Here is a 15,527-nt window from a genome sequence, read left to right on the forward strand (position 1 = left end):
CTCAAGACAGAAGCTTAGATCCTTGACTACCTTTTTTCACCCCATATTCAAACAGCCAGAGAACCCTAGTGACTACCCTAACAATACCCTAATCTAACCACTTCTCATTACCTCCACTACTACTTCCTTCATCTCAGCCACCCTCACCTCCCACCAGGATGGTTGCGTTATCCTCCCAGCTGGTGTCCTGCTTCTGCCCTGGCCATCCTAACCTAGTCTCTTCTCATCACAGCACCTGGAGCGATCTCTGTTAAACCTAGGTCAAATCACTCCTCTGCACTAACCTTCCCAAGATCCTCCTACATCATTCAAGTTAAAGCCAAAGTGCTTACAATGGCTCCCAAAGTTCTCTAGGACCTGGCTTTCCATGACCTCTCCAACCTCACAGCCGACTACTTCCTTCCTCCTTCTACTGCAGCCAAACTGGCCTCCCTGCTGCTCTTCAAACTGACCTTGATGCCCAACCCCCTGCAAGGAAGCTCTCCCTTCAGGGACCCACATGGTTCACTCCCTCATCACCTCCTTCAGGGCCTTTCTCAACTGTCACCTCCTCAGGTCCTCACCAGTCACTTCTTTGTTTCATTTTTCCCCACAGCACTTATGACCCTCTGACATACTATATATTTTATGTTTTATTGGTTGTCTCCCCTACTGAAATATAAGCACAAGTGCAGAGATTTTTTCTTGCTTCTGCTCTGTTCATCGTTATATCCCTAGTACAGAGAAAAGTGCCTGGTGGATAACGGGCCCTCAGTTTTGCTCAATGAAAGAACGGATGAAACACTGCTATACTTTGCTAGACTCCTAGGTATAACTGACTACCAAAATGGGTCTATTTCAACAACAAATAAAGCCGGAAACTATGCTTCCTGGTTCTATGACGACCCAAATACATAAGGAAGGAGGAATGACTTACTCTAGTTAAGGAAAAATTCAAAGAATAAAACCTCAGTTTGGATTTTGAGGAAAGGCAGCAAAGCATGCCAGGCAAACAAGGGAAGACGGTCATTCCAAACAAAGAGGGAAAGCCCAGGAACAGCCAGGCATTTACGGGGAGCCTCAGTGGAAGCTGAGCATGGCTGGAGAGCAGAACTCAAAGTCTGACAACGCAAGATAAGGAGCTCGGAAGGCAGTGTGAGACTATGCCAGCCTCGTGTATCATTCTAGATGACCCAGTATTACCGTGTACATTATGAAGGAAGAGACAGGTGTGTTAAGGATGGATCATAAATAAAGAACAAGAGGAAGGCCTAAACTAAGTTATTAAGTAGTAAATCAAGTTGGAATAGATAAAGAGATCATAAAGAATTACAACTGACAAGATTTAAAGACTAATTACAAGTAAATTTGAGGAAGAAATCTAATTCTCCGGTATATTTGGTGACTGAAGGGATGATGCAAATCTCTGAAAAAGGGAGAATGGGAGGAGTGAAAGAGACTGTTTCCAAGTGATGTGAGATTTAAATTAAAAAAAAAGACTGTCCATTTATAAGCCTTACATCCTAATTTTAATCTATAACTAAATGCGTAACTACGGCTGCATTACTAATGATGTGCTTCTCATTTAAAGATGACGCGACCAACACACTCTTATTAGGTACGTTAAACATTTCAATGCTAATAAGCAAGGGCACACTTTGTTTGCAAAAAATAAATCTTCCTTTGGAAAATAAAACTGCTAAACTAATGTTTATGTGATTCAGAACATAGCAAAATTTAGTTATCAGATGATTTCTAATATCTGTAAGAAATGAATGTTTTAAATGTATGTGCTCTGAATACCAAATCCGTAACAGAGTTAAATTGGTAAAGCTTTTGAATTTTAAAAACTTACCTATAAAGCATGACATTGTATGGAAGAAAATTAGGCAGCAGACTCTTAATTATCCGTATAGGTAGCCAAAGCATCAGCAGGACAATGGAGCCAAAGACGATCTGCAGTAAGAAAATGGGCATGGCATCACTATAAATCACTCCCATGAGACAGGCTGACTTCCCAACACACTCGATACACAATCCGTATCTATATGCACCCAGGCACCAAGGGTCCTCACCCAACACTGTACTTGGGTCACTCTATGTAAAGACGGCATTTCTGGGACACTGCTGCTCCCTCTCTCTCTCAAAGGACAGAAGGGCTCAAAGAGGAGCCACAAAGGATAATCACTGCATGGTATGTGAGGAGAGAGTTAGAAACTCACAATGAAGGATCAGAATTATCTGCAATGCAATAAACCACCTGTAACAAGTATAAGACATGAGCCATATTAATGGCTACAAAAGCTTCTAAAGGGCACACAATACTGCTTTTAGAATTTTATTTTGGAAAAACTTAGATTTAACTAGGCAATTTCGTCTTCCAGGCAGGGAAGAAACTTTGAGATGCTTCTGTTAAGAGTTTAATTTAAAAGCTATTAACAGGTTTCCACTGCTTCAATGTAAATTAAAGGTAATTCAGAAACCCGTAATTTGACAATCAATTATACTAGTAAAGAACCAGAAGGCATTTTTGGTTACTAACATTTTTTTTTAAATCAAAGTAACCAATTAAAACAGCTACTTGATAACCAACTTCCAAAGGTTTAGATAAACCTAAATTATTCAGTCCACACTACCAGTGCCCAAGACTGAAAAAAAAAAAAAAAAACGAAAAATCATTTTACTTCAAAAACAATAAAAGTTATGCTTACCACTGACAAAATGAATCTTCGGAGATGCCTATAAATAGGCAAGTGAATCATTTCTTGTACTGGATTAAAATCTGGATCATTCAAATTCCTTAGAAACCACAAGACACCAGGTCGAAGTACCTGCAAATATATTTTAAATGCTATAAATACTCACCAATGTCTTCAGGCTGTGTATATGAGCTAAAACATTAACAGAAAAATAAGCTCTTAAAATTATTACGGCATCTTATAAAATGGGCCCTACAAAATTCACATAGCATTCCTGGGAAAAGAAGTTCCTAACCAGAACTTTATGAATCAGAATCTTTATGAAAATATCCCATGTTTGATGTCCATTAATGTTTTTAATCACTCAAAGAAAAAAAATTTAAGTATATAATCTATCAAGAAATCTAGATCTCCAAGATGAAAAACAAATATTTTTATAAAAATTATCTCTATATATTGTACGATCTGGAAAGGATTAGGCTGCAATTTATAAATGTTCTAAGCAGAAGATGTGATTTCACTCTCAAACTTCCCAAGAAGGGTTATCTTAATTAAGAAACCCTTCAGCTTCTCAGTATCTTCATTTTACTACCTACTTCTTTTTCTCGTCGCTCAGGAGAAATCATCAACCCTAGAGGCTGTGGGTAATGGGGCAATGAATGAGTCTGGGGATTATTCTGGGCGGTCCAAACTCACTGAGTTGCCCTGTGTAAAGCATCTCATCTACCCGAACTCTCTCACTCCATCTTCCAAACAAAGGGGTTATACAATACATGACCTCTAAGGTTCCACCTAACTCCAAAATGTCAGGATTCTGTTATCAACAAAAACACACTACACTATAAAACGAAAAAACTCAGTATAAAATGTTATCACTGAACAATGTAATTTAGTGGTCATATATAATTATAATTTAAAAACAGATTAATTTAGTCTTAATCACTAGTTTCAAAACAAGGTTTGCAAACTTTATTTGCAAGTAGAACTTACTGAATTTACACTATATGATTCAAGAGAACATTCTGGCCCCCAGCCCCATCTCCAACCCCTCAAATCTCCCGAACAGCAAAGTTCACCAAGAACAGCATTGAGCCTTTGTGCTTCTGTATTCTGTCCACACTGGACTCGCGTCGGCCCACTCCTTTAGGCCCTGCACGGTTCCATTACCACTCTCAGGAGTAAGCAGACCTGTCCTATGGCTGCAATTCTTTCCCAGGATGTAAAATCAAGGAGAATGAGAACTGTATCTTTGTTTCCCACTGTCACCTCAGCATACAGCACAGTGTCTGCCACGGAGTGAGCATGCAGTAATATTTAAGGAAAGAATGCACACCAGCAAGTACACTTAGCAGAATTACTCAAGTTTTATACTTGCTTTTGCACCAGAATGAGTAAGCATGAGATGTATACTAGTCAAATACTGACCCTGCTTTCACTGTCTTCAAATCAGTAAGGACTCTATTCTGAAAACAGGATTAGCACAAGTACCCATCTGGCAAGTGAACCAGAGTCATAAAGGCCCCTCACTGTAATTCTACACTCCTAAGCGCCTGCTTCAAGACCATCTTACATATTTAATCTTGCAAAACCCTACCCTTTGGGTATTTCCAGCATTAAATGTTCTTCAAGTCCAAGACAGGCTTACACCACATAAAATTCCAAGAATATGTATTTGAGGATGGTTCTGATATATACCAAGTAAAACAAGAGCTTTTAATCTTTTCCCTCCATCTACTCATCTTTTGAACTCATAACAGAATAAAACTTGTCAATTTTTGAGACAAATGCCTAAAAACTATTTAAAGCAATTGAGCCAAACTAGTCAATACCTGTTCCTTCTTAGAATAAAATAACAGAAAAAATGATTTAGTTAGGAAATCATCACAGCCTTTAAGGCATGACTTGTGGTTAAAACAAAAGTCCTTTTTATAAACGTATAGTGTTGACACTTCCCTATAGAACTCACCTCTCTCAGTAACAGAATGAAGGAGGCGAAGTAGAACACATACACCATCCCCACCAGCCAATGCAGAAACATGGTAGTGCCTGGAGCTGACTGAAAGCTCAATTCTCGATCTTTCAGAGTAGCATCAAACATTTCCTAAATCAGAACAGGTGAGAGAGGTCTGTACCACTTACATCTGTCGAATTAACATCTTCTAGGAAGTGAGTAAATCACTATGCATGTAGGTTCTGATATTTCTAGGACTACAATTCTCTTAAAGCCATTTCATGATATCTCAGAAATACAAATGATATAAGGTTGGATACTATTTCAAAGATGTACATGACACTTTAAAAATTTTAAAGAGGCAAGACTGATAAAGCAATTGGTGAATAAGAACTTTACCAATATTGCTATTGTAAAAAGAACCATTTTTGGTTAATACATTCTCTTCTTGGTTACAGGTCTGAATTCATGACAAGTTTTATAGTAAAGTATGGAAGAAAATGCTCTCTCAGAACCAAAAGCAGCTTTCCTACATTTAAATTTTTTGAAAAGTCAAAAACTGATTATCACTGACAGTCATTAAAGATTTTACTCAAGACTGATCATCTTAGTTAAAACAAATGGTGAGGGTTGAATTTATTACTACAAAGGCAGCCTTTCTACCAGATTATTCTTTTTACGTATATACTGTCTTGGCATCTTCAGAAAATTTAGAAGAACAAATGAGTAAGAAAATTCTCCACTGGTTATTAGAAAGGTTTCAGTCAAAAATACTCTGACATCAAAAATGTTCACAAAGCCTCAAAAAAATCAAGTGCTTAAGAAAAATTAGCAATATTAAGACTCTACAATGATACACTCAAAAAAAAAAAACCAAATTATTATCAAGTACTGACTTTCCATTAAAAGGAACCCATCCCAAAGCCCACTTTTTTTAAGCTTTAAAATTATTAGATTGCATGATAATGAATAATAAACTCACCAGGGAACAGATATCCAGCCACCAGCCACAAATGAGAGGGAACACTCCAATTTCTACCACCACTAACAAAGAAACCTTCAAGTAAAAATAAAGGTCATCAATATCACCCAAATGGGGAGAAATCGTTTCCAGTTTTAACTCATAATAGGAATTACCTTAACGACAATATAGCAGACTCCGAGCAAGCGACGAGACCTATGAAATTTAACAAGAGTGGCCAAGCCCTACAGCATCTAGTCAAGGAAAAACTGAGCATTTAAAGAAAGATACAATGAAACAGGTGACTATTTAGGCAACACTTAATATGATCTGACAGACAGAATTAATTTATTCCATATTTTTTCTGCTGTCATCCTCACTATAAATATCTACAACTTTTACTAAAAGGATAAGTGGAGAAAAACAGTTTTGTCATTAACAGGAACAACTCTTGGGTATGAACAATAACATTGCTGATCACCAAGCTGGTTCACTAAAGGATACATGACAAATTATCAATGTTATTGCTAAAAGTATATACCCAACTATGGTTGTGATTAGGCCTTCAAAATGAGATGCCTGGACCTAGAAATAGGAAAAAGAAAAAGAAATTTAATTTTACCACATGGCCTATACCCCAGTTTAACAATATTTATCAAACAATCCAAACAGACTAAAAGTGAACTATCTAGGGAATTTATAACTAAAAAACAACCAAATAAATCCCCTCTGGATGACATCTCTACAAACCAGGACCTCCCACTGCCTACTACATATTACAAAAAGATGAGGGAAAATTTTAAAATAACATTTACTCAAGAAGAAAAAATAAGAGTAAAATGAATTAAATTTTACAAAAATAAGGGAAAAGCTGTAATAGTCTGCACTCTATTCTATTCTGAAGTGGACTTGCTAAAAACTGAGCGCTGAAAGCAGTTGCAAACTGCCCACGCGGTCCAGCGGCCAGATGCATCCTAGCCACCCTATCACCCACCACCATGTTTCAGTTTCCCCTGTTCTCCAAATGTGTTCCATTCCCAACTTACAGAAAGTAAGAATTTAAATAGCGACAAATACTCCCTAACTTTTTGGTTCCTGAATTTCAAATTGTAAGTGCTGAGAGTCTAGAAAGTCAAAATTTATCAAAGAATTTATCTGAGCCTTTCAAGTTCTTGCATTCAACCAGTGAGAATTCGGAGAGTTGTATTAAACATTTGAATGTGTCTCTTTGGCATTTCAGAATACTTCAGAATGTGATCATGTGATCTCCCAGGATTCACACGTACAAATTGACCAGAATATTTCAGATGTCAGCTTGTCTTAAAAGACTAAATACTTCTGGAGACCCCCCCAAAATAGTAGTAGTTGTCCATCCAAATACTTAACTACCTCAGAAAGACAACAAAATGTCAAAATTAAAGCAAATTCTTTAGAAAATACCACAGCCCATCATTCCAACACAGATCAACATTTCTAAAAATCGATTCATATATCACTACTTTCCAAAATTCACTATGGGACAACTAGGGAAAAGGGAAAGGAGCACCCAAGCTATTAGAACAGGTCAAAAACCAGCCTATAAGAGTGGAATTGCTGGGCCATATGGTGGTTCTATTTTAGGTTTTTGAGAAACCTCTATATTGTTTTCCATAGTGGCCGCACCAATTTACATTTCCATGAACAGTGTATAATGGTTCCCTTTTCTCCATATCCTTGCCAACATTTGTTATTTGTGTTCTTTTTGATGATGGCCATTCTGACATGTGTGAGATGATATCTCACTGCGATTTTGATTTGCATTTTCCTGATATTAGTGATGTTGAGCAACTTTTCATGTTCCTGTTGGCCATTTGCATTTCCTCTTTTGGAAAAATGACTGTTCAGTTCTTTTGCCCATATTTTAAATGGCTTGGTTGGTAGGTTGCTTACTTTTTAACTTAAGTACAGTTGATTAAAAAAAAAAAATCAGCTTGTAAGAAAACTTTCCCATAATATGTCTCTGGCCTGCCCAACAGTAAGGAAGGCAGTGCGTCATGAGATTCAGGGCATCTTCCTTAGCCAGCAACGTCTCCTACTACATCTTGAGCCATTTTTAGTTTAAAAGAAATGAGCAAAATGGCGTAGACAACTATTCTTTTATATAAGACAGGCTGAAAAATGAAGTAACTCTTTACAACATTATAACTTACTCAACAAATATCAAATTTGGGGAAATCAATGTAATTAAGTTTGTAAAGATATTATACTCACATGTTCTTCAAATCCCAAACCAACAAGGGAGAAATGACCAATGTGGTAAGGGCAAAATGCTAAAAGGGGAGGAAAAAAACTCAATGAAAAGTTCAAAATCAAAACAGTAAACACTCCTACTACCCACCCCACTAAAAAGAATAAAGGCTTCTTGGAGAAATGGAGAATTTTAGAACTGACACCAAAAATATACCTATCACCTATGATACTCTCTATAACCAGAGAACAAAAAAGTTACCAACCTCTAATAAGTTCATGGTGAAAGGACACAAGAACCATTGTGAAAAAGGCCTCACAGTCAGAGAAGAAGATATGAGCATTAAAAAAAAATGATCAAAACTCATGGAAACACACTGAATACATGCAAATCCATCAGTTCATAATACACAAAAAAAAGAGAAAGCCAAAAAAAAAAAAAACACAAAAGGAAAAAAAGCAACATAACAGAAACTACTTTTATTACCAAAGGAAGTAGTCAGCATATCAATTCCTTACCCTGAAAACTAGTAATTAAAGGAAAAGAACTATACATCTGCCCTGCTTCTTCTGAACAAACAAATGCAGGTTAACTAAATAGTTCTAGAACAAGCTCTTTTTTATAGAAAAGCCAGCCAATAACTGTTTAAAAAGAAATGATGGAATCTGAAAATCACCATTTTGCAATGCCTAATAAACAATAAATTACTTCAGGCAAGTATCAAGGGATAATAAAATGATTTAGTAAAAGGCTGATGAAGCACTAGGTATTCGCACAATACTAAAATATCACCTCCCACAGATTACTTTCTGACAGTTAACAGAAAAATGAAATCTAACAACAGAAGCTTCAAGATACCATCACCTGAAGCACAGATAAAGCTGGATTAACCAGGTTTCTTCCACTTCTTCATATGTCATATTAATAGGCAAAGCATGACCAGTGAAGGTTCTGTCCCAGAAGCACTGCACCTGAATCTAATCAGGCCCTCAGATGTAACTTCCAGTTTAAAGGAAATATGGAGATAAAGGAGCGAGGGAGCGGACATCATCAGGAAGTATTCAGACAAACACAGAAGTGAGGTACTTAGGAGACAGCTGACCTAGTCTCTTAGACAAATCAATGGCAAAATAGGGTGGGGACAAATGAGGGGAGCAAACAGAAGACTACTCTAGATCAACGAGAACTTAAGACTTAACAACCAAAAGTAACAGTAAACTGCTGATGTAAGATGTCTCAAGGATGCACTGTATGTATGACACGGGGAATAGAGCCAGTATTCCGTAACAACTGTAAATGGACAGTAACCTTTAAAAATTGTACAAAAATTTTTAATTACTATAGCTTAAAAAAATTTCAGTATCTGGGCAATGCAAGCCTCCCTCAGTACACTTTCCTCAAAATCTTTTTGACTGTTCTCTCCTATGTTTTAAAAACAGATGGACTTTAGTGTAATTTAATAAATTTTTGTCCAAAACTTAAAAAAAACAAAAGTTATGCATAGACCTTATCTGAATCCTCATTCAAACAAAGCAACTATAAAATGACATTTAAGGAGACAATCTAGAATTTTTTATATGATCTATTGATAGGTAACATTAAATTCTGTTAATTTTGTAAAATTTGATGATACTATGGTTAGATTAAAAACTAGCCTTAAAATTTTCACACTGAAAATTCTTAGAGTCTCTTTTCCTCAAGTCTTTCTTGCCATGTTAATAAAATTATAATTCATTCTTAATAAGATTTAATTATCTTCCCTTTATGGCAAAAACAACTGAACAGTATAGATTCAAAGGGGGAAGAAAGAATCATGAAGACAAAATCAGAATCAATCTATAGATCTGGTTGCCAAACCTTCGTGACCAAGTATTTATAAGCAGAAATCTTCTTTTGAACAGGTATTCCTAATATTTTTACATTTGTTTATAAATTACACATATTTATTATTTTACTAATATATTATGTGTACTATAAAGCATAAGAAATTTTTTAAGGGTAAGAAAAAACAATATGTAGAATTTTTCCTATTTTGTTCTCACACCCAACTCTCAGGATGACTCAAGCAGGCCCCAGGGAAAGGTAAACTTTCAAATTCAACTCTATTTATATATGTAAACATTAACTTGAAGCACCAATTTTAACAATCTATTCCTGTCCATTATGCAGCAACTACTAGATACTCGTCCTGAAATTAAGGTCAGTCTTTCAGGATCATTCCCTTCTACTGGAAGACAGCAGCATTGTAAGGTCTTATTGCTGCAAAGCACATGACCACAAAGGTCTAAAAATGCTAGTGAAAACTGCAACAAAGCAATGCCAAGTAGGAAAGAAACGAGTGTTGCTTAATCCCAAGGACTATGTCCACCTAAAAGAAAAAGTCTATTCCTAAAAAGAGGAAAACTTCCTGCTTCATTTCAAAAGATCCTAAGTATAATGTATGTAAGTTTACTAAGGTGAAATTTTTTCCATAGTATAAGCTTAGGAGATTGGATTAGAAAAAATTTATTTAGTTGAGATTTGCTTCGTATTAACGAGTTCTTACTTCTATAATTCATGCTTTAAAGGTGACTTGTTCCTCCAGACATTAATTCAGCATTAAGTTTTTCTTGTAAGAACAAACACTGAAATCTAAAGATCATTTCTTCTCTCAAAGAAAACTCGGTCATGATCAAAACGGTTTCACATTCTATAAATCAATTATTTTATATAATGGAAAATAAATGCAGAATTACCTGCAGACACATTTTTATACCCATATGCATGGAAAAACAAAGAATGGGCTTCCTGTTAATTTGTACTATCTTAAATACCTATTGAAAATTAAGAATCAATGGAACTTTTTTTAAAAGATAGTCTGTTTCAATAAGATGAATGTAAATTTCTTTTGCTCTTTTATAGAAAATATTCAGAAAATAATTATTTTTTGTCTCATCCTCAATGTACTTATCCAGTGTCTTTTTGACCACACAGCCTATTGAAGACACCGCTTTCTGCTCTCCAACAGAGCAAATAACCAGGAGTTTAGCAGAAGGAACTTGGGAAATCTTCGCCTGTCCTCAGCAGAGGTGAGGGTAACTCACATGCACTAGGGAAGGGATTTCTAAAAGATCCTCCCTATACAGCGATCTGTAGCCTGAAGTCTCTCTAAGAGAAATAAATCACAGCACAGTCTAACAGTAACCCAATTCGATCAGGCTTCACCTTGAGAAATGCAGGAACTGAACTCTAAAGCGCTGGTTTACCTGCCTCAGTCTCCTTTAAGCAGAAAAACCTGTCAGCTGCATTTCAACCCTTTCTCTCATGACTCCCAATGGAGCCCTCACAGCTGCAGCTGTGAAAAGTGTCTGGAAGTGACCATATTCCTGGAAGCTGGTTCTGAGGGGAATTACACTTGCGGAAAGTTCAGTCTTCTCTCAAGCCTGCATCCATCTCTGTGACAGCTCCCGAGCCAAGGTCTCTGTAAGACTATGGTCAGGATTTTAAGAAATGAAAACAAGATCTTCTGCCATAGGGAAGAACACACAGATAATTATTACAAATTTAATTTCGGAGTGGGATACTGTATATTTTCAAGTCAGTGTAAAATCAGCTTCTATAAAAAGGAGATAGAAATGCCCAACAGAAGCAAAGGTGGTAAGTACCTGCCGTCAGCGCTGCTTAGGAAAGAAACTGTATACCTGGGGCCATACTATACCAGGTGACTGTCTAAAACTGTTTCACACATTCCTATGAAATAAAATCTTTTTAACAAGGCTCCTAGAAAACTAAACTTCTACCATAATATCATAAATTAAAGCATAAACACCACTTACCAAAAACAAGAATGAACAGTGTGTTTAAAGACACCACCCAGAAGACATGTTCCTAAAGGAGAAGAGCATTAATAAAACATATTCATCTCCTATTTGATTTATGTTTACATTCAACCCATTTATTTAGTTACAAGATTGAAACTTTCACTATAATTTTGAGAATTCATTCAGAAATCATGTCCAACTTTTCATTTTTCATTAGAGAGCTCATAAAACTAAACTTAATAAAACTCGAAGTTCATAATGTTATGTATAGAAAAAAAAAAAAACCAAAGAAATCAATCCATACATATTTCCTCTTCAGAAATCAATACTCTACACCACAAACTACAAAGATTCTCATAATCATCAGACTTCATTTAAGTCAAATGACACTAAAAAATTCCAAATAAAGAAAAATTTGAAAACCACACTATTTCTGAACAACATATTCATGTAAACTGTACAGCACCTCTTTCAGTGTGCTCTCACTTCTTCCGCAAGGTCACCTGATCTTCTCTGGTCCCTCTCTCCCCTTGGCCACTGATTAACTACACAGTTGTGCATTATCATCTCCAAGAGGACTCCTACCCAACTACCCCCCAACATGTACTTTTGTCATGCTCCACACTGACAATCACCAGAACATCCAAGCCCACTGGTCCAGACCCACCACCTCGCCTCCACCATCAAGTTAAATGATCCTTCCAAGGGGGCGATGGAAGATTTTCATGAATCTTAACATGGTAAGATTTTCTTTTTAGAAACATTATTGTAACCAGGCCCCCAAAATGCCACAAATCCAAGTGGCAAGAAGGGTGATCAGTTTGTCTAAGAGAAGAATACTACATTCCTTACCATGTGAGCTCCTATCACTTGAATTTTTCAGCTTCTCTGCCTTAAGGGCTCCCAAACTGTCCTTATCCCCAACACCTTTTGTGCCTCAATCTCTAATTATCTTCTATAAAATTCCCTGCTGACAAACTCCCCTCTGCTAAGAAAGACCTGACTAAGCCCTCTTCTGCACCTCTTGTGTCCTATGCACACTTTTTGTCACTGAGTCTTTACCTAAAGTTCCTTGTTTATGTGTTCATTTCTCTCTACTAAACTGCAAAGCATCTCTGAAAACAGGTGTGCTCTATTTCATTCACCTCTGACTCTCCCAGGAACTATCATAAGAGCTGGCACATAGCATATGCTAAATAATGTTCAACAACTGCAGGAAGTCATCCTGTGGTTTTTTTCTAATAATTAGAATGGGTTTGAGTCAACACCACTACCTCAGCGACCTCTATCACTCACCTATGAGGGACTGACAAAGTACAAGACAGACACGAGGATACGGACAGGTAAGACCTCCTACACTGACTGTGAGCAAGCCTTGAATAGGAGCTCACGAATATCACATTCTCACTAATCTATGAATTATCATCAGATATGTTCCTTAAAAACCTCACACTACTAACCTCAACTTCCTATTCTGGCTGCCATCCAGAGCCAGCCTGAAGAGGAAGCCAACACTGTGGACAGCAGAGGAGATTGAAGGAAATTATCTGGGTCTTCAATAACACTGCTGGGCCCCTGGATCAAGCACACCTGAAGCCCATCCTTTCTCTGGACTTCCTCTTATGTTACTGTTTTGGTCAGTTGGGGTTTGGCTATCTGCAGCCAAAGTCATCTTGATTCCCAAAGCTACTTAAAAATCCCAAATGGCAAGTCATTTTATATTCCAGAACCTGAAAACAGCATCATTGCTCCTTAAAGAACAGGTTCTTTGAAGAACTATTCTTCACCTTACAGTTGCACTCTTTACTAATAAGGTAAGGACAGGTGAGGTTCAGCAAACAGTGGGGCCTCTCTGTGAACACTGAAGAGCTGCTCTATTTTCACTAGTTCAGGAATCACTGCAAGGTGAGACTTTAAAAGAAAGCCCAAGTTTTCTTAACTACCATCAACTTTGTATTTTTCTTTTCTAAAAATCAAGTATTTTTAATAATTTCCTTTTTAAATAGCATTACCTTTATGCTTTGCCAATATTTTCAATACACAAAATGGACTTTCTCCTACATATCAGTAATCAAAAATCAAAGGACATTTTGACCTTTAGGATAAAAAGCCAGCATATACTGTAAATTTGAAATCACCGAATCACTAAGACAAGTAATTGAGTCACAACTCTATTATTAAAAAGATCAGCTTTACTTACTAGAAAAACTAGTGATCCATCAAGTCCTAGCATCTAAAATAAATAACATGCATTAGTTCAAGATGCAACAGAATTTTTTACTGTTTATTAAAAAAACCTCATTTTTCTTTCAACATCTTTAAACATAATATGTACCCAATATCTTCCAATATGGTCTATCATTTTCAGAGAGTGAAAAACTTCTGTTCATGGGAGTTTTATAATTTGGATCTCCTTTTATTCCAAATCATACAATTATAAAGTTAAAAAAACTCCATCTTGGGTTTAATTCTTACATTAGATATGGAGCCAGTAAAGATTTCATGATACAACTGTATTATTTTGTCAACTGAAGCATCAGAATAACACTTCATTTTTGAAAGTCCACAATTTCAAGTTAAACACTCCCTATGTGGAGCAAGGTGTGTATTAAAGGCAGAAGACAGAGAAAGTCTTCAGTAGATCTTCATCATGTATTTTTAATATTTTCATCCCAAATAATACATCGCTTAATTTTCCCTAGAAATTAAAGTTCTGGTAACTGTTTTCATCCAATGTAACTGCAAAATTAGTGTATACACTGAACATACAGCCAACTTTAAGATACATATTAGGATTAAAACTCTAGGATGCTTAATAGAAAGAAGTCTTACTCACTCTTTCCCATGTAAGCTCTTCTGCAGCTCGGTCCCATTCTAAAGCATTCCAGTTCATGTCATCTGCAAATATAATTGTTAGTTTAAAGATTACTGATGGAACTTGAATTACAAATATAAAACATACTCTTTTAATTTGGTGTTTTATAACTGTTTTTGAGAAGTTAAACCACATTTAAAACTTTTCCATACTGAGTATTTACTTACTTGTTAGGTAATAAAGAACAGATATAAATAAATACAACATTTAAAATAAATTGGATGATTCTCGAGTGTGATAGTGTGAGAAAGGAAATAATGTGAAACAGGAATTCAACAGCTCTGAATCAAGAATGAATCTGGTGGCTTTGAGAAAAGTAAGGAAGCCAGGGGACCAGAATTCTCTGGGCAGAAGATGTGGTATGAAAGGCAAACAGGGAGCAGATCACACAAGAGGAATGTGAAACCTGGATTTTATTTCATTCTTTAGTATAACGGGTAAATCACTGACAGATTTTAAGGGCAAAAGAGCAATCCAAATACCATGTGGAGCAAGAATACAGTGCAGCAAGAATACAAGAAGGAAGACCAGTTAGGACCTACTGCATTAGACTAACAGAAGGAAATGACGGCCAGCACTAGGGTAGCAGCAGTCCACATTCTCAGCGCCTAAAACACATCCCTGCCTCTCCTGCAAAGGCCTCTTGCTCCCATTACACAACAAGCTTCTTCTCATCCTTCAAGTCTCAGCTCAAAGATTACTCTAAGGTACCTGGGGAATCCTGCTTAAAATAGGTATCTCCCCAGTAGCATCCTCAGAGCAACCTGCACATTTATTCCAGTATGTAACAACAAGTTTGTTCACTTGGATACTCCTGCTTCGTCACTAGATCAGAAACTCCATGAAGGCAGGGACCTGGCGTTTTGAGTGCATGGGACACATGAAACACTCAGGTACCAGCAATGATAAGTGGACCCAGAGACAGTGCAACACTTAACAGGAAAACTCTAGTGCAGGAGGAGAGAAAAGAAGGCGGTGAGCTACTGACAGCTGACTGCCAGGCTGGTCTCAGTATTCTTTTATATTCCGGAGTTT

At 36.7% G+C, this 15,527-nt stretch overlaps 1 protein-coding gene across 4 annotated transcripts in view; it reads right to left on the reverse strand.

Moving 5' to 3' along the window:
- The window catches only part of MARCHF6 (membrane associated ring-CH-type finger 6), an 82,757-nt gene that overhangs the window by 24,117 nt on the left and 43,113 nt on the right, over nucleotides 1–15,527 (reverse strand). For all 4 annotated transcript variants that reach the window (XM_072958853.1, XM_072958852.1, XM_072958855.1 and 1 more), the window contains exons 8-17: nucleotides 14,454–14,515; nucleotides 13,818–13,850; nucleotides 11,633–11,684; nucleotides 7,841–7,899; nucleotides 6,095–6,175; nucleotides 5,767–5,835; nucleotides 5,612–5,686; nucleotides 4,645–4,779; nucleotides 2,691–2,810; nucleotides 1,835–1,935 (exon numbers count right to left, since the gene is read on the reverse strand). In XM_072958853.1, the coding sequence (XP_072814954.1) occupies nucleotides 1,835–1,935; nucleotides 2,691–2,810; nucleotides 4,645–4,779; nucleotides 5,612–5,686; nucleotides 5,767–5,835; nucleotides 6,095–6,175; nucleotides 7,841–7,899; nucleotides 11,633–11,684; nucleotides 13,818–13,850; nucleotides 14,454–14,515 (787 nt within the window). The remainder of the gene's footprint in view (nucleotides 1–1,834; nucleotides 1,936–2,690; nucleotides 2,811–4,644; nucleotides 4,780–5,611; nucleotides 5,687–5,766; nucleotides 5,836–6,094; nucleotides 6,176–7,840; nucleotides 7,900–11,632; nucleotides 11,685–13,817; nucleotides 13,851–14,453; nucleotides 14,516–15,527) is intronic.

This window comes from Vicugna pacos, chromosome 3 (assembly GCF_048564905.1).
Source record: "Vicugna pacos chromosome 3, VicPac4, whole genome shotgun sequence".
Taxonomy (NCBI): domain Eukaryota; kingdom Metazoa; phylum Chordata; class Mammalia; order Artiodactyla; family Camelidae; genus Vicugna; species Vicugna pacos.